This window comes from Phaseolus vulgaris, chromosome 9 (genome assembly GCF_051622355.1).
Source record: "Phaseolus vulgaris cultivar YP4 chromosome 9, ASM5162235v1, whole genome shotgun sequence".
Lineage (NCBI taxonomy): Eukaryota > Viridiplantae > Streptophyta > Magnoliopsida > Fabales > Fabaceae > Phaseolus > Phaseolus vulgaris.
The window spans coordinates 24,467,129-24,491,324 of record NC_143506.1 but is presented as its reverse complement, the minus strand read 5'-3'; the positions used below and the strand labels follow the sequence as shown (position 1 = coordinate 24,491,324).

At 33.6% G+C, this 24,196-nt stretch overlaps 1 protein-coding gene across 4 annotated transcripts; it reads right to left on the bottom strand.

Moving 5' to 3' along the window:
• Positions 1-556: 556 nt before the first annotated feature.
• On the bottom strand, positions 557-16,686 carry LOC137820097 (phosphatidylinositol 4-kinase beta 1). Of its 4 annotated transcripts, XM_068623906.2 has the most exons (17): positions 16,584-16,686; positions 14,513-16,476; positions 13,855-14,043; positions 13,720-13,768; positions 11,951-12,083; positions 11,373-11,844; positions 10,475-10,558; positions 10,273-10,392; positions 8,664-8,733; positions 7,636-7,733; positions 7,446-7,550; positions 6,587-6,640; positions 6,289-6,432; positions 6,119-6,172; positions 5,799-5,873; positions 1,450-1,533; positions 557-1,368 (listed from the first exon to the last, which is right to left on the bottom strand). In XM_068623906.2, the coding sequence occupies exons 2-17, from the start codon at positions 15,983-15,985 to the stop codon at positions 1,267-1,269; spliced, it is 3,306 nt and encodes a 1,101-aa protein (XP_068480007.1). In that variant the 5' UTR covers positions 15,986-16,476; positions 16,584-16,686; the 3' UTR covers positions 557-1,266. The 4 variants fall into 4 exon arrangements, with proteins under 4 accessions (XP_068480007.1, XP_068480005.1, XP_068480006.1 ...); XM_068623904.2 differs by having other exon boundaries at positions 557-1,533; XM_068623905.2 differs by lacking the exon at positions 16,584-16,686 and having other exon boundaries at positions 14,513-16,580.
• Positions 16,687-24,196: the final 7,510 nt, after the last annotated feature.

Here is a 24,196-nt window from a genome sequence, read left to right as displayed (position 1 = left end):
AATTATGATTTTAATCTCTAGCTATTGTTTTAATCTTCAAACAATAAATTTGAATGATTAAACAAGATTCTTTTTAGAATTTTAAGATTTAAATTTTAAAATTAGAGTTTAAGACTGACTTAACTACAGTAATTAAGCATTTGTGTACCCTTTATCTAGGATTTAGGGTGTCAGATAGATATTTCTAGAATAATGACTACCTTCTCCTAATACCCAAGATTGAAGGTTAGATATTTCTATCATCAAGCATTATTTTCTTTATATATCATCATTAAAATTCTATTATGTAATAGTCCTCTTTATTATATTGTAGATATTTTTGTTGAATTTCTAAATAAAATATTCCAAAACCAAATATATCGAATTGAGGCATCATAAGCAATTTTTTGAATGTCCTTGAACCTGTTACGGAACTTTGTTTCTAAATAATGATTGATTTGCCAAGTGTGCATAAACAACAAATATAATTCCAAAACAGTGTGCTTTGTGAAATCAAAAGTTGTAAATATAGTTTATTATGATAAAGGAAAAGTGAAAAGTAGCTCCAGAGACAGTATGCCACGAAAACTTTATGATAGATATGGAGGTGAACAAATTTCACCGTGATAGTAAACAGGATCGATTACACATGATACAATCAAATATCATTAAAGAATTTTGAGAACAATTTTCCAGTTTAAGCATTGAAGAATCAACTCTGGGAAGACAGACGTCATAGATCAGCTGAGATCAGAAAAGATAACAGCAGTTTGCCTACTGATGGTCTGCCCATGTTAACAGATATCCAAAATGATAACAGGTTAGTATATGCTGAGCAGCTCAACGCAACCCCAAGACCTTGATGAATCAATCAAACAGTTTACAAAGAACTCATATCCACATCCAATATAAATCTGGTCCGTTTTCCCGCTAAAATATCTGTACAATTTGCACCATCTCAGTATTTAAGGGGCTTATGCAATTTCTCCAGGCAGTAGAGCTTCATTCACAAGAAACAAGGATGAAAAAATCAAAAAGATTCTGCTCAAGTAAATTTAGCATAAGACTGGAAAGTTTTGCGCGTCAGAATCTTCCTCCCACCCTCACAAGGAAAATAGAAGCCGCACTCTGCCACCTATTAATTCTTACTTCTCAGAAACTCTAAAGCCATAAGTGAACCAACCATCCTCCAATGACTTATAAAAGCAAATACTTAATTGATGAACAATCACCGTGCGAGCTTTAGTCAAAAGGGAACAAGCAAACGATCACCATTGACAAACTATTTCACAAAATCCCGTTCAAAACCCTCTGGTAATAGTCATACTGCCTTGTCCGCCATGCATCCAGGCTGCTGCTAATGAGGGAAAGCACCAAAGATACACATTGCTGCCAGGAGAAAGAAAAAGATATAGCAAACCGGCAAAAACACTTATTAGTCAAGAGAGCAACTAATATTAATATTAAAACCTCTTCGGTTAAATTGAGATGGAAACGCTTTCGTAGGTTCTGTATTGTCCGTGGACCACCTTTAAAGCAGGGAAAATCAGAGTCCTGATAACAACATTAGAAAGCTATTAGCTTAGAAAATCAAGCATGAATGGGAAAGCATTTTCCTGATTTTCTCCTCGCATGCCCATCCACGTTCATAATAACAACAAAAAATGTACACATAATTGAATCCCAAGACTAGAAAAAGATCGGCTACAATATAGGTGAAATCCGGGATCATGATTTAAGATTAATAAATAAGGCTACATCCGGCTACAAAGGCAAGGACATATGGAACCTCGAACCTCTATCTCTCTAACCTTAGATCAAATAAATGTAGGAGCCGTTGTTTAAGCTGCCACAAAAAGTGTTTATCTGATGCAACAACTTTAGGAGGCACTGTTCAGAAATAGCTACTTTTAGCTATTACTATTTTTAACTTCTAGAAAAACACTAAAGCAACTATGCTCTAGTTTTTTTCATGAAAAAATTATTTAATGTTATAATTTTGAACATGTTCTTTAATTAAAAATAACTTTTCTTTTAAAAAAAGAAAAGCACAATGTAATGGGTCAAAGGTGTAGCCTTTTGCACAATATTTTATTAGAAATAGGCTGTTTTTCATTTCCAGAATGTTTGGGTTGGAGGGAAGAACATTCCCGAGGATACAGCAAACTTTTTCTTTTAAATTTTTTTTCTAGATTAAACTGTGACCTCATAAATCTTGCATACACAGCCTAATAACTATATGGTTTATTCAAATGAGCTAACAGTCATGCTGGATATTACTGATCCACCATTCCTTAACCCAAAAATTTAGAACATACACCATCTACAGAGAATTGCTAGATTGATTCTCATCCTCTATCACAAAGCTCTACTCTAAACCCTAAACCCCAATAAATAGAGAAGATTTGATACCCTCTAATAATGAAGATATGATCATAGAATAATGCAAATATGATCTTGATACTTCTAATTATAAAGATACGATCCTTATTTCTGTTTTTATAACATTCTTCCTCCAGTTGGGGCATAAAATTCATGTGATCAACTGGCTGCAAATGTGATTAATCCTAGGTCATCTTAGAGATTTGGTGAATATGTAGGTCAAATGTTCACTAAAGTTGACAAGTCTACTAGTGATATCTCACTCTAGTTTTTCTCTTATGAAATTACAATTTACCTCTATGTATTTAGTTCTTTCATAAATGACAGAATTAGAGACAGTGTGTGATGATGCATGGAAGTCACTTACAAGATGCATTTCGGAATTTTTTTCAAATAAAAGTTCTTTGAGAAGTTGCTTTAGCCATGAGTTCACATGTGACTAAAGTCGTTGTCATTTATTTTGCTTCTACACTTGATCTTGCACAACATTTTGTTTCTTGTTTTTCCAAGATATTAAATTATCCCCAACAAGAGCAAAATACCCATAAGTAGGGCATATATCACTAGGTGAGCCTACCCAATCAACATCAAAATACCCAACAATTTGAGTATTCCCCTCATTTTCATAAGTAAGGCCTTTGTGAAGAACATTATTAATAATATTTGGATTTGTAAAACTATATCCCAATGGTTTTGACAAATTGACTTGTTACGCACCTTGCAAAGAAAATGTCAGGATGAGTCACATTCGATACGATACGACTCGATATTGATCTATGGGTGTGTCTACCGACTTAGCATTTAACATCCTTGTTTCTTCTAAAATATTCAAAGCATATTTCCTGTGATATGACCAAACCACCCTTGGACTAAGCAACATCAATGCCAAGGAAATACCACATTTGACGAAGGCATTTTGTCTGAAATTGAGCAAGATACAATACTTGTGATATCAATGTCATCTACATATACAATTAAGTAGATACATTCTTAGGGAGAATGATGGTACAATAATGAATGATTAGCTTCACTCTGTATCATTCCAAAGTTTTGAATGACAATTAGAAAAACATCTAACCAGGCACAAGACAATTATTTAAGGCCATAAAGGGACCTGCAAAGACAACACACCTTTTTAGGCGCCTCACCGTGAACAACAAATCTAGGAGGTTGCTTACTCATTAAGATCTACATGGAGAAACACATTTGTGATACCAAGTTGAATAAAGTCTAATGACTATTAGTTATCATGGAAAAGAGAAGGCAAATAGATGCCATTTTAGTAACAACGGAGAATGTCTCAGTGTAATCTTGTTCGTAGATCTGCGTATATCCTATGGCAAGCAGATGAGCTTTGTAGTGATCAATGTTCTTATCAAGACCAATTTTAAGATTGTACAACCATTGACACAACAATTGCTTTATCAACTTGAAGAGAAACCAACTCTCAAGTTTCACTACTTTGGAGGGCTCATATCTCATTGATAGCTTGTTGCCACTCTGAGTGAGAAAAATCTTCAGCTAGGGACTTAGGAATTGGGAGAGACAATGATAGCTTAGGTTAGTATATTGGAGGAAAGTGCCCATGACTATTGCTTTGTGAGAAAATGTAGAGGTGTCCCCAACAAAAGAGTTATGAGTCTTCATGTTAGCCTTTAGAGGAATACCAAGAAGTGCAGATGGGCAGAAGCCACAGTAGGAACTATTGGTGATCCCAAAATTTGATCATGTGTAGCAACATACTCTTGAGAGACAAGTCATACAAACCTAAAGTCATAAAGAAGTACTTTTATTCTCATGTTCCTTCTTTAAATTTGTGAAGGGTGGTAGGAGCTCATTAAATCGTGTAATGCAACATGAACTCGTCCATGGTAAACAAAGGGTGGTAGGAGCTCATTAAAATCATGTAATGCAACATGAACCCATCCAAGGTAAACAAACATAGGCCATCAAATCATGATTATTAGGAATGACAATGCGGGTTGGATCATACGGATCACTCCGCCATCATGTAGAAAAAAGTGCAAGGTGGACTTAGTATTTTAACTCAATGGCCCGCTTAGGCCCGTTTTGCATAACCTGCAGGACGGGGTACGTTAGCCCGCATAACCCGCAGTAATATTTCAATATTATTAAAATGGAACAACAACAATGATGCTTTTGAAATCAATACACGGTGATAATTAATAACTATAGTTTTTTAGTAGCTTAGACAATAATATTTCCTTCTACATTTCCTTGTTCATGAAAGATTTAACTTTGACATATTTATTTGACGTAGATGTTAATCTTATGTTTATTTAGCTTATTTAAATTTTATTGTCAATGATAAACTCATGGGTGCAACAAAGATGTAAAACATTAAAACAAAATTATTATTGCATATAGATTCTTCTTAAGGTTTGTTTATGCAGGCTGCCCAACCTACTTTTTGTAGGCTAAATGCGGGGAGGGTCAATCTGCATTTCCATTCGGAATAATGATGCAAGTAGTGTTAGGAGGTTTTGGCAAACACAATATAGGTGTTGGGTGTCATTGGTATAGAGGGCATGGACCTCACTCTTAACTGATGCACATGCCTCATGAGAACGTTAGATAGGTTTGAATGAGGTCTGGATATTGGATTTGAGAACACTGCACAGTTGAGTTAGAAGACAATATGGTTAAAAAAATGGGAGAATTTGTTGGACGCATGGTATTAGAAGAGATTTTTCCAATCTATATTTTTTTTCATCAGATACGAACAAAAAGTCAAAATAATCACAGGAGAGAGAAAAATAAGGGAGAACCACCAAATCAACTTCGATGGAGCCACCATTACAAGGGTGAGGGCGCACAAAGAAGGCGAACTAGGAGAGAGGTGGACAAATGTTAGACACCACATCTGCCAGCAAGGCTAGCATACTGCATTGAGTTTTAGCACGTGAGGGAGTTGGATGGGTACTTCGTGTCATGCTTTGTATGGTTGGGCAGATAGGGACGATGCAACCTGGGAGACATTAAGGGATAGTGAGCGAACTAAGGGTTTGCCCAAGAAATCTCCTATAAGGATAGTGATCCACGAGGAAAACACAGGTTCCAAAAGGCTCTAAATGCCATGTTAAACTGTAAAGATAAATAGAATCATTGGACTAAAACCGTGTGTCTCTTTGACAGCACAAATGGTTTATTAATATTGAGAAAAAGAAAATTATAAAATAAATAGAGGATATTTGCTATCCTCTAATAATAAATATATAGATATGATCTTGATATTTCTAATTATAAAGATACGATCTTGATATCTGTAATTCTAAAGGTGTGTCTTATTTCTTAATTACTACAATAGAATATAACAGCCAGTTGTTCCCTTACGAGAAATTGGAACTTTGTCAATGAACACAGGCATGGTAAATATTGGACAACAATTGGCCACATGGAGCTAATATTTACATTACCTGCAACATCTCAACAAGAAGAATAACACGCTCAGCATGCTTACGGCAGGTAAGGAAGCCTTGAATGCATAAAACCTGGATTACATCACGAAACAGAACCAGACAAAATTAAGAGCCAGTGCAACTAAAAAACCATAAATCTTGACCACAATTAAAATGGACAGATTTAACCCATATAATCTTAACAATCCATGTATGCTTTTAATGCCAAAATTAACACTTAACTCTCTCTATCTGTATATACACACACACACACAATATAATATACATATGCATTATATACTCTGTGTGTTGTGTGTGTGTGTGGGCGCGTGCCTTACCTTGAAATAATCAAAGAACTCGCTGGGAATTCCCTCAGCATCAGAATCCATGACCTAGCACAGTTATATTATTTCTGTTAGGTGCATAGAGGAAAGCTAGCAAGTGTCTAAATAATCAAATTGACACTCAAGTATAGGTGTAGATAACCAGCAAACAATTTCACTTTTACCTCAAGAAGCTCTCGGGTCAATTTGAAAGGTGCACTTTCAAAATTAACACCACCAGGTGAATTAGAAAGCATGAAGCCAAAATCAATATGTATAATATGACCTTCTTCATCCATTAAGAGGTTCCCATTGTGCCTATCCTTCACCTGGTTTAAATTAAAAAAACAGCAAAAGATGAGAAGTGGGTACAAAATCTTCAATAACAACAAAAAGTAAAATAATATGATTTGAATTGCAATTAACCAGGAAATACACCAGTTTTAAAAAATGTATGCATGTGCATAATAAAAAGTTTCAGACCTGCAGAAGGTAGCAAACCAGGGAATATCCAGCCATACTTTCTACAAAGTTCCTCTGAAACAAAAACACGTAAATAAATCATTGAAGATTGAATCAAATGATATTGTCTCCTGTATTTTTAACATAAAATAGAGGTGTTGTCACTATATAACAGGCTTATTAAATGATGAAAGGAACAACATTCAAAAGAAAAAGGGGAGTACGGGGATAACCCTTTAAATTAAATACCCTAAACCCTAAACCCTAAATTGCACTAGAAAATTATGCCGGAGGAAAAAGGGTAGATGGGACAGAAGAAGTAACAAATAACGGTACAATGCATTTTGTAAGTGAATGTACTGAAAGAAAACTTACTATAGTACATCCAAGACAGGATTACCTAGGAGAAGAAAAGAAAAAAAGGAACACCACTGGTTAATAACATGACTGTGATTTTGTTTTGGGATGTTTGTCAATAGAATCCTTTTCTTAAGACAGATGTACATATGGTAAACTAAATATTTGTGCAAAGTTAGTATTTTGGAATTTTTAGGTGACCAGGTTAGTTAGGTTGACTTGGAATTTAATACCTAGCGTATGCATTAGTCATGGATCATGAGGTGGATTGGGATCTTGTGACAAAGAAGGATAAAAATCCTCCCCAGATAAACTAATAGGAAAATGAATAACCAGGATATACATATTTCAATTAAGCTATTTTCTTTATGTGAAAGTTTTATCTGTCTACTTAAGAAAACATGGAATTAAATGACAAACGGTATTTTAGAAAGTGGAACACAAGCTCAATTAAGTATTGCAACTTATAAGATGAACAAGATCATCCGCAATAATACAGTGAATCTTTGAATCTCTACATTACCTGGGCAAGTTTAAAACTTGGAGAATCATCTTGATACTTGGCAATGAAAAAATCACGTAAACTTGAGATGTTGGGATATCTACTCTTTATAGAATGTAGAGAAGCCTAAAAAATCACATACATTTAATAATTAGTGAAGACAAAAAGTGTAAAAGTTTAATATATATGAAGTATGTAACCATGGAATCACCGTATCTGGAATTGTTTCAATTAGAGCAGTGTAAGAAGAAGTACATAATACTTCATATGGGCGCAGCCAGAGAGGTAGGCCAGCTTCTTGGAAAATATCTGGCATAAAATGTAATGATAGTAAGCAACATAACAAGAAACACAGTGAAGAAACTGCTGCATCATTCTGAAGTAACCTGGTATAAGAATATAGTAAAATAAGATTCAATAATGCATCATCAACAAATCTTAGGTGCAACTACAAAATACCATTCTTGATTTTACATATTTCCACATCAATTCGCAACTACTGCATTGACAACTATAATCAAGTGCATTTAACATGTCTCAAGGTTCACATTGAAAATGGAACTTAAACAGAGATCACAATGACATACATTTGTTTGTAGAAGAATAGGATCTTCCATGACTTGGTTTTAGCTTGATTTCCTATATAACAGTCAAATGGAAAGAGAACGAAAGTTCTGAAGTAAAGCAGGTTCAGCTGCTTAAAGGCTTGCTTTGGATCCAGAAAGGAGTGTGAATAGAAAGGAAACAAAGGAGTAACTCAAAATGAGTTTTATAGTTTAGGTATTTTCACATTCCCCTCTCTCCTCCTTACATCGCAAGGTCATTTTACTCATGACATGCTCATAGCAAATGCAGAAAGCATAACCAATGAAATAACAGGTTATTAGTCAGAAGAATTTACACATGCTAAACAAAGATCCCTATTTCTGTCATTCAGAGCACACTCAATACACGAAAGCATAGGCAAATTATAAATCAACAGATATTAAAAATGAAATTTTATCCAAAAAAGGAAGCCATGCTATAAAGAATCGGTATGCAGGGTGCAGGGAAATATAAGATACATTCTAAAACCATATTCATAAATAATATTCTTGTCATGGAAAACAAACACCAAAAGACAAAATAGTTACAAAAGGCAAAAGTACTTGTCATGCAGCACAGCGAACAACAGTGGAACAGGAATGGTGAGTTCAGAATATGAGGGGGCATAGGAAAAGTCTGAAAGAGACCACCTACCATAGAAGTGTGAAATAAGTTGAACTGCCAGATGCTCCTGCCTACAATCATCCCCGCTCTTTACAATAACCTAAGATAAAGTGGAAATTTTGCTATCATATTCAAAAGTTTTGTGATCTTAAAGCACACATCCTCAAATCGAATAATCAAATAACTCATCTTGAAAAAAGCTGATCACAATTTACTCTACAAAACAATGTTGATATATAAAGACACGAATGTAATAGCGTAGCCTTCAACAAATTGGAAAAATCAAAGTTTTTATTGCTATATAAATATATACTCTCCTACTTGCTTCGAATGTGAATTCTGTCATAATATGCATAAAACAGATTTCACAATCTCTAACAATACACAAAGAATGAAGGAAATATTTCTTTATTGCCAAATGTATAGACATTTCCATGGCTAGCCCATTGTCCCAACAAGAGTCTTCAGTGCCAGACTAATTTTTTTGTTGAGAAACCATGCAGAATTTGGTACAGTTAATCATTAACCTTATCACAGAAAATTGATAAAGAAAATTTCATAGCAAGGTTGAATTTGGTGTGATACATGATTATTTTCTTATGGGGACCAATATAAATGGTTTATCACAATGGATACTGCATGATTTTACTGCAGAGAAGCCAAATTCCCACTCAAAAAATTATGTTTACAAAAAGATAACTTGTCAAGAAGTTGTTGAACTTTGTTATAGTTGCATTGCACATCCATAGATATTCATTTAGATTATTCTTTCATTGATAATATTAAATCCAATTTTACAAACCATTTATTTGGTATAGGACCGCAAGTATCTTCCACAGTAAGCTATCATGTTCAAGGTGTGAACATTTGCAGCATGATGGCAGTTAGCTCTCCAAGCATAGATTACTTGTTACACAAGAGTAAACCCAATACTTTGCTTAAGGGAAATCCATAATTTTGAGAGAAAGGGTTCGTTATTTTAGAAATTTATTTGATTGAAATATTTTTCAGAAAAGGATTAAATGCACTACACTAGGTTAAAAAATATAATGTATAGCAGTACAAAGTTCTCAGCCAATATTATCAAATGTGAATCACGGAAATGGTGGAAAGCCAATACATGTTACCTCAGGCAAATAGCAGAAGTCAAAGCAAATTAAATAAATTATATATATATATATATATATATCAATTACATATGTTAAAACAGATTTTGTTTTATGCAAATAAAAATAAAATGCATAAAAACAGGCAAATATTAACTCAAGTTCAATGGGAGAGAGGTTCGCCAGAGATGACAATAGGATGCAGAATGAATGTCACAGCCAACAATAGTGGACAGAGTTGCAATCACAGAACCGCGGAATTCCACAATGCAAAAGCAGCAATAGTGGCTATTTAGCAACACTGTAACCAACCTTGCTAGAAACTATAATTCATACACAATTACAATTGCAAAACATTATTTTCTGACTTGGATAACAGTTCCAATAGAAAACTAGTAAATAAAGAAAACACTTTTCTTTGGGTGATGTGTGTGGCCATGCATTTCATTTCTATTTTATTAAATTCAGGTCTTCATGACATTACAAAATAATGAGAAATAAAGCAAATTCTTTGGATTGATGAATATACATACAGATCGCAAGTCCCAACCAGGTACATTGCCATGGACAGAAGCATTACGGATCCTCTCTTTCTTTACCTCCCAAAGTTCACCAGACAATGCATCACTAGCTTTAGGGATAATTCCATTAGCCTGTTTAGAGGAATCATGTTATGCATAACAACTTCGTACTTCTATGGCTAAACAAAAAAAACTTACAACAATATTGTCCTACCCCTGCTGGTGCATCTGATGAATCTTCTTGACCAGCACCTTTCAAAGGGAGTCCAAGGGGTGCTTCTCCCTTTGCTGCCGCAGCCTAGCAAATTTAAAATGTTAAAAAAATAGTAATTTGAAATGGGAAATGCCAAATAAAGACATGAACAATCAATTTGTATTTCAAATATATCATATTTATATTGTATAAGTTTGGATTTGATTAGTTTCAGAGATTATACACTCTCTCTCTATATGTGCGTGTCAAATCTATCATATATTTATATTGTGTATGTATGTGTTTATACACACACACATATATGTAAACTGTTTATAATCGTATTCTGTTTTGTTTGGTACCATTGGTGAAAATTATATAATTAATCTTAGATTATTCCTATTACAAAGAAAAATGTTAACTCAAATAAGCAAGATTTGGGAGATTAAGACTAAAAGATAAGGGATTATTTTCTAATTAACTTTTGCTTTCCCATTTTATCAACAATTGATTAATTGATTAATTTAAATACATACAACTAACTTCTTACCCCTTCCTGTAATTTTACTATTAAAAAACAATTATTTTAGACAACCCAAACAAAATAGATTATATAGATTTACTTTTCACCAATATATTTAAACCTAAACTTATTTCATATAATCAATTATATTTATAATGGGTTACTGAAATAACCACTAAACATAATCCAATCCAAACATACACTACACGTCATGGTGTGAAAAGCAGAATCTTTCACTGAACAGAATGACTTTACATAATCCATACTTTTGGTTACTATATTACTAAGAATTTGTGTCTTGCATGCATGCATAGTTTAATTTATCATGTTCTTGATTAAATTATCATGTAATGGGATATCATCACCAATATCCCTAAATTACACTTAAAGACTCACCTTTATTTCTTCTATTGCCACTGTACTTGGAACACGTCGATGTTCCTTCCTCCGTTTTGGGGTTTGATCCCCAATATCTTCCATTTTTATCCCAGGATCAGCTTTCAACACTACTTGTACCCACTCCATATCACTGTCATGACCTGACTTTGCCACTTCTTGTATACGGTCTCTGTAAACTGAAGGACCACAGAGATCTGCTTCAGTATTCTCTGACCGACTACGAAATGGTGCTTCCACAAAAAGATTCACACTAACAAATTTGACTTTTGCATCAGGCATATGGGTCATTGCCTGGTCAATAGCCTCAGCAGTTGATCTGGACATTCTATCATTGCTATTGCGATATGCTTCTTGAGCTGTCCATAATGGATATGCCCAAGGGGGTGGTTTTTGAAAGAAAGCATCTCCATTTGCCAAAGGAATCCCCCCTTTTGAAAGTTTCTGAGAACTAGATGTCTCCTTGGAATTGCTATAACAAGTGTTTTGCAGGAAGGGCAGTGTATCAGAAATATGGTTTGTATTTTACAAAGCGCAACATTTTCCACAAGGCATGAGGAATATTATCCAAGTATTACCTTGGCATTTCACATCTCAAAACTTCAACACAGATCATGTAAGGTGCCTTCTCCCTAGAATTCAAGAGAACAGCTTCATCTTCAGGTATATGAAGCACACGATACATGCCCTTTCCTAATGGAAAGCAAACTCCTAGGAATATTGGAAAAACAAGACTCATATACAAGCAAGAGGATAAATGAAAGCTGAAAGCAAACCAGCAAAGGGAATACAAAACAGAAATGATACATCAAAATTGCATACTTTTAGGTAATGTTAGGTTATCTACTGGTGAGCGACTGAGTGGAATGGAATATGTTTAGATTAGAAACTTTGGTCATTTTACATATAACAATTAGGTTCAAAGATGATACTTCATGCTTAGTAATTAGCTCTTGTCCCAGTTTTCAATAGTTATTGTATTTGTTTGCTTCCATTGATTTTTATTTTTTGGTTATTTTGTTAGTATTTTCTTCATCATAACTTAAGTTTAGATATTTTATGCTTTTGAATTTCATACTTATGTTCAAGAAAGCTAATTATCAAAGAAAAGGAAGGAAGCATGATCCAGTGCCATAGGCCATGACAATGAAGACTTGATGTCATATCATATTGAAAATTTGATGTTGAAGCCTAGGATAGTCTTTAAATATTCAATTGCAAGATGCTGGAGCACTGGAAACTGAGCACGAAATTTACTAGAGCATGGGAATCCAGTGCAACTGCAGTAAAGTTGTGAATCCGACTAGTAAAAGAAAAGTTATAAAAAGGATTTTTTAAGCCTCCTAAGGAGTGTTTACATCCTCGAAGGCAGAGGAACAAAATGGAAAAAAAGTTACCAGTCCATTTTTAGGATACTTTTATGGTGAGCCAGAAAATGCTTTCACCATATATCCCCCAAAATGGAGAGAGAGAAAAAAAAAAAGGGTGTTGGATGGAATGAGATGGAATGTATTCCATTATATTTTAAGAAATTCTAACAATGGAAACTAGTATCACATTTGACTCCTTTGCACCAATCCAAAGTCCAAGCATAACAAGTAAAAACTATACGAGACAATTATTTCCAGTACATAATATAAAATTATATATCACTGGTTCCTCTAAGAAATGGACTCCTAATAAACACTGGTTCCTCTACGAAAAATATATATCACATTAGCTTTTGTACATTAACTCATAGAGATATGAAACACAAAAAGTGATCATGTATGGAAATTTTCACCATTTTCTCCACCACACAAAAAGAAAAACACTGCCAATCTGCTTGATTTATCACGGTTATATTCTAATCAAAGAAGAAGACAAAAACATAAAAGCTCTTTCGATCTTTCACCTCGAAAGGTGGCATCACTGTGTTCGGAAGCAAAAGACAAATTGGTATGAAATGATGTACTATTTACTGACTATGACCAATTACAAGAGTATCCTCCTATAATCCCCAGAGCATAGCTCCTTCAGGGGTGACTAATACCTCAGCCCGGTTATAGCTAAAAAGATAAAAACAAAATTGTAATCAATCCCCCTCCCCCATGATGCAAGCAAACTTCCTATATTTCTTCATTCCCTGTAACCAACTCTCCTTGACTACCTAGTGCAATCTCTCATTTACCCTGAGCTAAGTGTATCAATATATCTTCTTTGGGACTAAAATACTGCCTCTGAAAATTTTCAAACTCTTTGGCAATAACATGTAATATGCTAAGATGAAAGGCATGACAAAATATTGGTGGAATCCGTTTAGTTCAATTAACATCACTAAATACTACCATTAAGAGTTAAGAAGTACCTCCAGTATTGTGAGCATCTATTAAATGTAAATTGATCTCTGCAAGTGACTTGAAAGACAGGAATAACAAAGAATATGTACGTGTCAGTAGCATTAGATAAAAAAAAACATTAAAGGAAAATGTAAGGAGATAACCTCGTGCAGGGCATCTTTGCGGTCTTCTACTGGAAATACATCTACTAGCCCAAATGATGTCTCACATAATGTTAGCACAAAATCCAATGATTCATGGTAAGCTCCTTTCCGGAACTGTGATGGATTAATTGGAAGCGGGGGTTTCATTCTTGATTTCTCATTTTGATGCTTTGGCGATCCAGGATGCTTCTGCCAAAGTAATATAAAAATTTCAGTGAAGGAATAAAATTTATATGGAAATTACCATGTGTCTAATATTAAAAACACCAAAAGTATGAAGAATGTGAAAACAGAGTTCAGGATGCATTAGTACTAATATTACACTTCTAGGTTCTAAACCTAACCCACAATTACAATCATCTCTTAAGCACCCATCATGAATGCAATGTTGTGCACCCCTGCCCACAATATGACTGTTATTGATAAGGTGTGCAGGTAGCCAATAATGGGGTTGCTAAAAATGTAATGGATGTTCAAATTGAAATGGATACTGTAAAATGATTTGTATCAGATGTCATATTGGCATTAAGCAATTTGTATAGCCTAAAAAAAGTTATTTGGGGTGCCTTAAGATGTGTTCAATTAACAGATTTTGGTTTTACATTAAACTAATACACAGATAAACTAAATGTTAATGGTTAATGTACGTTCAACACACCTCTTTCTGCTTTTTTGACCCCAATAGCTCAGAGTCTTCAATTGATCGGTCACGGTCTCTAAACAATTTGCGGAAAAAATTCTCTGTACCTGGACTACTTTCATACAACCCACCATTGTTTTCACTGGCTGAACTACTTTTACCGTCTTCAGGATGCACACGGAAAATTCTTTTGAACAAAGAAAATTCAGAAGGTTCTTCCTCAACATTGGTTGTACCATCTTCAATTTTGTCACTAGTATCTTTCTTGTCATCAAATTTATCCTTAAAGAATTTCCTGAAAAACCCTTCTTTTTCATCATCTTCAGCAGGCTTTGCACACTTCTCTTCAGAATTTGCAATATCTACTTCATCATTCCCATCCTTCTTATCCTCAGATTTCTCTTTGAAAAACTTTCGGAAAAAACCCTCTTTTTCTTCATCCTCCATTACCTTATTGGGTGTTCTATCCTCAGAATCATTCTTGCTATCACGAAACAATCTCTTAAAGAATCCATCTGAACTAGAGGGCAAATCCTCATCCTCACCTTTACTGTCTCTTAAGAGCCTTCTAAAGAAACCATCCCTTTCAGATTCTTCATCATCCCCTCTACCATCCCTTAAGAACCTTTTAAAGAAATTATCCTTTTCAGAATCTTCGTCACACTTCTCAGAAGACTTACGGAAGAGAAAAGCATCACGAATCTTCTGACCCAACTCTTCTTCACCCTTGCTATCTCTTAAAAGCCTCTTGAAAAAACCATCTTTTTCAGACTCATCGTCATCTTTCTCCACTGACTTTCTAAAGAGCAAAGCATCTCTAACTTTTGGACCTGGTATAAATTTCTTAAATAACTTGTTTTCCTCAGGAGATTGCACACTACCATCCTCCTGAAAATGGTTCCCTGATGAAGGTGAGAATGAGAGAGACCTCTGAGTAGGCGGTGAAGATGTTAGTGACAACAATCGCTGTTTTGATGAGAATATCTTATTCAAAACTTGGTTCCTGCCAGCAGGAGTTGTAGAAGCAGTGTGAGGCCGTATCAAGGGCGGCCACTCACCCATTAAGGTGGCTGCAATTTGGCACTTTTCCTGAATCCTACTAATTCCTTCATTATCATCGGAGTCCTCAAGCTCCGCCAATAAGAACCAATGCACCTTCAAAGCAATCTTAAGCGACTTGCAGCACACGTCTATGACAAACTTATCCAAAGATGGACTTGGCTTATGTATCATCATGTAACATACTTGGAACAAATAACTCTCAATTCCGTGCAAGGGAAGTGTGTACATTCTATTACAGAGGTAATCACGCACCCCGGAGTGGTCATGCTTGTACAGATAGCTAACAGCAATCCACTCACAGAAGAACGATGAGTCAAAGAACCTGATGAGCCATCCATTTTCACTGGACTCACTTGTCAAATTAGACCTCGACACAATTTCCCTGGGTTCTTCAACCTCCCCACGAGTCAATCCTAAGAGCCTCACCATTCTCAACCTACCATAATCATTCCCCCCAAGGGGAAACGCGCTGATTTGAAGTAGATCTCCAGCTAAAGCATACTTAAACCCTACAAATGCTAAAACCTTCCCCGAAAACCCTAATCCACACACGAATCAAAACCACCACCCTCGTCGGTTATCCGATTCGGGCGTCTACTGCAAATTCCGAGAAACCCTTGCATCAATCGTGAAAACGAAACTGCAACACAATCCACGTATTTTCGTGATAAAATTTAATCAAGGCATCGAAAATTGAAGCTGTAGCAGGTACAATCGTGGAATCTTCCCCCCGAAATTGCAACGGAACTTCAATTGGAAGAAATGAAGGTACCTAAGTTGCGTGAAATGTGAATCTGGCACTAACCGCACGAGAACGTGAAATTGAATCAAATGCCGCAATGAATCTCCACACCACGTCCAAAACGACGGCGTTTTGATCGGTGGCAATGGTGCGGTGGTGGTGGTGGTTGTCGTCGTGTCTTTGTTCGAGAGAGAACGACAAAAGGGAGGTGCAAGTTAATTACTAAAAGAATAAAAATGAAAACCAAAAAAAAAAGAAAAAATAAAATAATAAGTTGCGCTTAACTGTAACATGCACAGTCCTAGTCCTAAGATCGTGGGGCACTAACTTATTTCCCTCCATTCCCAATTAAAGTGAAGTTTACGAAAAACAAGGAGCTCTATGTTCATATACTAAGTGTGAAACCATTTATTTCCTAATAAGTTAAAACAAAGCTTCAAATTATTTATTGGTACTCAAAATTGAAAGCGTCGGATATACATTTTGTTATATTTAAATTACTTAAAAAATAAATGTTATTAATAGTATTTTTTTTTTGTGTGCTTAAATGATATTTTATTTTATTTAAAATAAGTTTCTATTTTTTATTACTTACTATGTGATTGTGAATATACGAATTAGAAAAAGAAAAAAGCTGTGACGTGTTCATCTTTGGTGATGTAAGGAAAAACAAAAGAAGTGGAAATATTTGTCATTTTTTTCACTACACGCCAAGACAAATTATTATAGCGTATTTATTTATATCACGTGTATTCTTCAAGCGCGATAATTTTATTCTAGACAACAAACTTACAAAAGCTTTCCTTTTATCCATAACAATGTTTTTTTATGTGAGAATTTAACTTACAGATTTTATGTCAACCTTTTTCTAAAATTGTTATAAAAATAAACATGTTTATAGGATTTTTTTAAGTTTAAAAGTTCTCGTGTCATACTTTCTTTGTTATTTGCATGTTAAATTTTGAATTGATTTAAAAAAAATAAGTGAATATGCTTTTAAATAAATTAGCCAATATATATTTATTTATGATTTTAATTTAAGTATAATTTCTTACTATAGTTTAAAATTAAATTTAATGTTATTAACTTATGCATTACATTATCATTTTAAATGAACTTTTTTAATCAAATTATATTGTTTATTAAGTGGATGAACAATACAACTTTATTTTAGAAGTGATGAAGTGGATCGAACTTGACGGAATGATCCGCCAACTCATCATCACTTAGGTGAAATAGGTTAACATTTTGAGGCAGATTCTCCCTACACCATACCACTTTTGACCTACACCCAATCGCACTATGTAAAATGGTTGTGTGCCTTAATGAACTATGTGAAATGTCTATTGTATCATTAATGAAATGAAAGCTAGGTTTCCACTACAACAATGCATCCCCTATACTCAACCTTATGCACTCAACATTCACTAACTACCTAAGGCACAACGACATCCAACACACACCACTGAGTTCCTAAGGCATGACGACGGAGAGGAGGAGAAGAGTTGTCGTTCACGAAGGAGGAGAAGAGTTGTGGTTGCGGGAACTGATATGCAGTGCAATAAATTTTCACAAATTTTGTGACTTCTGGATATCTATATCCGAAACTGTTTTTTCTATTCTGGACGTGCATATTCGAGGTTGTACCATATGCTTATGTCCGGAAGGTTATAGTTAATTTTTTGCTCTGGATATGGATATCCACAGTCAAATAGTACAATTTCGGATGACAGTATCTGTAGGCAAGCATGACACTTCCGTGTACCAATATTCGTAGGCAAAACTATCACTTTCGGATGCCAATATCCGTAGGCAAATATGTGACTTCTGGATATTGACATTCATACGCAAATATGTTACAAGGGCAAAGTTGGGTTTAAAAACTTATGTTGGGTGCATGTAAAAAATGATATAGTTTAGGGAGAAATTGCCACATTTTGAACTTGTCAACCTGTATTGGTTCCTCAAGCCTAACTCGCCAACCCGTTGGGCCACAAAAGTGGGGTGGGACAGGTCAGTCCACCAGTCCACCCACCTTTATTTATGGTGTTTTTTTAGGAGGGATGTCATATTTTGGTACTTAAACTTGTTAGAATGGATGACTTTAAACTAGAGGGGGGGTGAATTATTTAAAGAAGATTTTCGCAAACTTTGGAAACAAAAATGAATTTATCTCAGGAAACAATTGATAAGAAATTCAGTTTACCAAAAACAACAAACAAAACAGCAGTACCAGAAAAACAATCAGTTGTTTCACATAAACAATCGGTTGTTTATACCAGTAAACAACAAACAAAACTGAATTTAAAGAGATAGGGATAGAGAGATTGTACACAAATGTTTATACTGGTTCACTCCAAACCCAGAGCTACATCCAGTCTTCTCAGAAACCCTGAGGAAATCCACTAAGCAATCACAACTTGATCACTTACACAACAACCAAGAGAATGACCTTGAACACCTCAAGACACACACTCTCCTTGGCCAACACACCAACACTAAGATTGCTGATCTTGATCCCCTCAAGAACACACAGCCAATCTCAGCAAACACAAAAACGAAATTTGTTTCACAGAGTACAAGGATTAAACTTGTTACAGAAGATAATCTGAAATCAATACAAGCAGAATCCTATTCCACAACTTTGATCAATCACAAACTTTTAACAATCTCAACTTCTTTGAAAAACTCAAAAACTCTTAGCAAAAACTTGTCAAAGATTTTCTGTCAAAATCTGTTTTTCTGAATTTATTCAAAGATGTAGTTAGTTATCAAATCTTAACAAACACTTAAATTGCATTAAAAGATTGGTCAAATCATTTAATGCTCAGTCAAACATAAAACAATTTTTCTGTTATGGTCCCAAAACAAACAATCGGTTGTTTCTTCGAATCAATCGATTGTTTTGGTTCTTAACAATTCAACCATTTTAAAAAACAATTTTCAATCTTTTCTAAAAACATCTAAGTATAAACAATCGGTTGTTTCGACAAAATAATCGGTTGTTTTAACTTAGTTTGAAAACATTTTACTTTCACAAAGATTGAGATGCTTATGCTTTAGATTCGATCAATGGGTGGATTACAATATTCAAACTACCCCAGAACTATACTAAACCAGCACAACAACACCAAGCACTGCAAAGGCTTCATCATCCTTCAAAGGGTTTGGATTCTTCAAAGCATGAACACCACTTGGTTCAACAAAACTTACGTGTTCAACATTTTAAAAGCAAAACACACATGTGGAAGAAGGGTGTTTGATAATAGAAATGCAACTTCAAGTATGGCTAAAGATTTGATTAAAAAAAATATAGGCGACTACTCCTAACATTAACTTGAAGGATAACTTAAGTGAAATAAAGATTTCCAATTAGTATTTGAAAAGAGGAATGTGAAAGACTTGGAAGGTTAAAAAAATTACAACTGACATCGAAGAGGATGATTATAAAATGAAATGCACAACTATGGTCATATGCACAAAGATAAGAAGTTGCTATTATTTTCTTTAGTTAGGAAGGTCTTCACCTACTACACGCCTAATATTTAGAAGATTCTATATGTTCCTATAAGATTTAGAAGTTTCTACTTGTACCTATAAGAGCAAATTTAACATTCAAAATAAGATGTCATCCCTTAGTTTGTGTTTATGGCTGCCACCTTAAGACCAAATTAGGTGGACAATTATTTTTTGTTGTAGAAAGACATTTGAATGATGAATACTTTCTCATAGTGTTTGCAATTTCAAAAATAAAATTTAAAGAGAATTATAAATTGTTCATAAACTTATTATTCTATGATTTTACTATAGTTTAAAATTAAATATACCTTTATTAACTTATTCATACATTATCATTTGAAATTAACTTTTTGAATCAAATTATAGTTTATCAAACGGAGGAGCAATACAACTTTATTTTAGGGGTGACGAAGTGGATCAAACTCAGTGGACCGATCCGTTAACTCATCGCCACTTAGGTGGAATAGGTCATCATTTTGAACTTGTGAACCTATATTGGTTCATCTTGCCTAACCCGTCAACCCGTTTGGCCACAAGCGGGGCAAGACAGGTCAGACATTAGTCCATCCGCATTTATTTATGGTGTTTTTTAGGAAGGATGTCATATTTTTAGAATAAAAAATTAGTGGTTGCCAATATTTTATATGAAATTTTATTTACATTAATTTCTTTATTTATCATTTATTCATTATTTACTTTTTTGTTAGGCATTAAAATTTTGTTTTATTAGAATATTAAAGTTTTATTGTTGTTCCTTGTATTTTTATTGTAAAAAAATAATATCAATTACTACAACCAGATAAATAGGTCCAAAAAAAAAAACAAAAAAAAAAACTATAAAAACAGAGAATTTTTAAAAAATTGAAAAGTGACGGGTCAAACCGTTAACCCGTCAACACATCCTATGATGGAGCGGGTTACCAATTACAACTCATATAACCTAGAGATGGGCTAGTCTGGTCTACTCCCGCTTTTGGCAGCGAATTGGGTCAAAACGAGAGATTGACTCGTTTTGTCACTCCTAATTTATTTTAATTAATTTTTTAGTTTCAAAATATATTGATTTTTGTTTGTCTTGAAATGTTTTTTATTTTATGTATATAATTTTTAAATTGAGCTTTCACCATTAGTCAATTGTTAAGTGTTGATATGGTAGTTTTAGGATGTCAATTTCATGTATTTATAGAGAGAATGAGTCACCTATCCACACAAATGTCACATATATTATTTTTTATTCATTCTTATTTAATATATTTTTTTACTTTTTGAAATAAATATTGTTGATGTTTGACAAGGTAAAAAAAAGGCTCATTTATTTACTCCTATGAGTTCCCCCTTTTCTTTTGGCTTCCTCAATTTTGTAATGACAATATCCATTAGTAAGTGGTTGAAGACCTTGTTGGTTATGTTCAATAGAGTCCGAAGTGTATTATGTTGTTAGAGATGGTATGTACACATGGTAGATTCATTGTATCCATAAAGTAAAGGGCATTTAAAGAAGCCATGTGAATTGGTTTCGTGCATTCCAAGGTAGTAAGTAATCTCCTTTTTCCTTTTTTTCATTTATTTAACTTGTATTTGTTGTCATTTTGTGATCATTTGTATTGTAATAGTGGTCCCTATTAACCTAGTTTATATTTGGTAGTATGGTGTAATGACTTTTGTTTTATCTTTTAATGTTTCGAATTATTGAAAACTTTGACTTATAAAACCTATTCTTTGAGCATTAGGATTTTGTGGTTCCATATTAGGATTTTTTTTGTTAAAATTGAAACAAGTTATTAACAAGCGATCATTATTTAGGCTGTGGTATTATGAAAGTGAATTTTGCATACACCAACCTTACGAAATTATGGTGGGAGCTAAAAATGGTCATTTCAAGGAGTTTACATAAAAAAAAATCATGCATTAGAGATGTTAAATTATGCAATGACTAATTTAACAATCATTGACTTATACATGAAGTGTGAAGATCATAATGATTAAGATAATTTTATTAAACTATATGGCAAAAAGGATGGTAACATGGATGGTGAATCCATGAAGGATGTGTAGTTAGATAAGTCTAAAGAATAAAGGAAAAACAAATTCGATGATGTTTTTTAACATAATAGTGGTATCCATGAATTTGGTGAGTAGAAAGGAGCAATGCATTTGACTCTAATTGATTCCCAAAGTGCAGAATGTGCACCAAACTAAATTTCAATTACATGGTGATGCGCATTTCACATTGTATGTTAGTATGCATATAAAAAGTGCATGTTTAGAAGATGGTGAATGCAACTTGATAGTGGGAAGGATACACCTAAAGATGATATTCAAACAAGTGATGTTGTTATTTTTATTCATGGTGGTGTAGGTGTTGTTGGTGGAAATATATTGGTGGAATATGTGTGTCAAGTAGTGAAAGGGGTGAAATTTATAATGGTGGCCATGTTGGTATATGAGGATCTAGTCCAAGTACATTTGTCCTTTATAATGTGGATGATTTTGGAAAGTAGAGATTCAGAATGTGTTAGGCCTAAGAAAAAGACTCAAGAAGAAACTACTATATAAAAAATTTAAGTTCAAAGTTGAGCATGAAGTTCACTCATGTGAAAGAATTCAAAGAATTTATCCTTGAACACTCAATGTTAAATGTTAAAGAGACTAAAGTTACTAAGAATGCCAAGACTAGAGAAAAAAAAAGCATAAGATTTAAAAGTTTTCTACATGTGCCTATAAGATTTAGAAGTTTCTACATATGCCTATAAGAGCAAATTTAGCATTCAAAATAAGATGTCATCCCTTAATTTGTTTTTATGATTGTCACCTTAAGACCAAGTTAGGTGGACAATTATTTGTGGACAATTATTTATTAGTGTAGAAAGACATCTAAATGATCAATACTTTCTCATAGTGTTTGTAATTTAAAAAATAAAAATTAAAAAAAAAATTATAAATGTTTCATAAACTTATTACTTTATGACTTAGTTGTCAACAATGAGTCATCATAAGCTATCAACAAAAATGAATCATAGTAACCCATCAACAAAAACAATCATCATAAGCTATCAACAAAAAGTAAGTGATCAATAAAAGGAATGATATTTCCATTGCAAATAAGTATTTTATTTTCTTAATACACAATGTATTGTTTGAAATAACATTATTTGATAAGGATAAGTATATCCATGGAAAAATTTAATGACAAAAAAGGAATAACTTTTAAATTTATGGGGTGTTTTAGGATTTTTTTTCTTACTTAAAAAATGTATTTATCCGAATGTACAAGTGTTTATTTTTTAAAAAATATATAGAAATATTCTTTTAAATTTTCAATATATTACATGTTATGCTTAAGAGTGACAATTTTCCATTTTCTACTCCTAGAACACGATTTTGTTGGTATGACTTCAAAGATATTTATTACGTATATTTTTTATAATTCCTAATGTATTTATTATATTTGACTTAAGCAATGCAATTTTAACAAAAAACTAGTTATTATTATTTTTTAATCAATTATGTGTTTTCTATTTGTGGTACGAGAATGATTATGTGGATCTCACATCTTTAATTAATTTTTTAATTTTACATATATAACAATTTAACTAGTGATTGTTTTTTATTTTTAATTTAATCCTTGTAAAATAATCGATCATTAAGATATGTGAATGCTAAATTATTTATGAGTTTAACATGTAAATACTTTCACTACAAGAAATAATGATGGTAGAATTCCAAAAAGAGGAAAAGAGAAACACAACATGAGGTTAGTGTGAGCTTAGTGTCTCAATAGAAATGAAAGCTAATATTTTGGTGGTTATGCATTAGACACGACCTTCAATGGGACACAATAAGCCCAACAAACAATCGCTAGGATATACTCGAAATGACTCTGATATCATATTAAGAAGTGAACTTTAAGCCTAACTCAACCTCATAAAACCAGCTTATAAGGTGAGGTTTACATCCATTTATATACTATGAAATGTCATAATCTCTAGTCGATGTGGGATTTCTAGTCGATGTGAGATCTCTAACAATAATTAAACTTAGCGTCACCGTTGAGGACATGAGAAAACAAATGTGAGTAAATTGTCATCATTGGAGACACTACCCGAGAAACAAATATTAGTGTCGCCTATACCTACGCTAAATGTAATAGAAAATTAACTTGCATCTACTTTGTGTCCCCAATCTAGACTCAATATTATTATGTCACTTAATTTTTTTCATTGCATCTACTTTGTTTCCCCATTCTAAACGCTAACTTATTATTATTTTAATAATTTTTAGTGAGTTAAAGGTCCATTGTGGACACAATATTTGACATTTATTTTTGTGTCTAACTTGAGTAGATTTCACCCTTCATATTAGCCTTTTTTTATAACCCT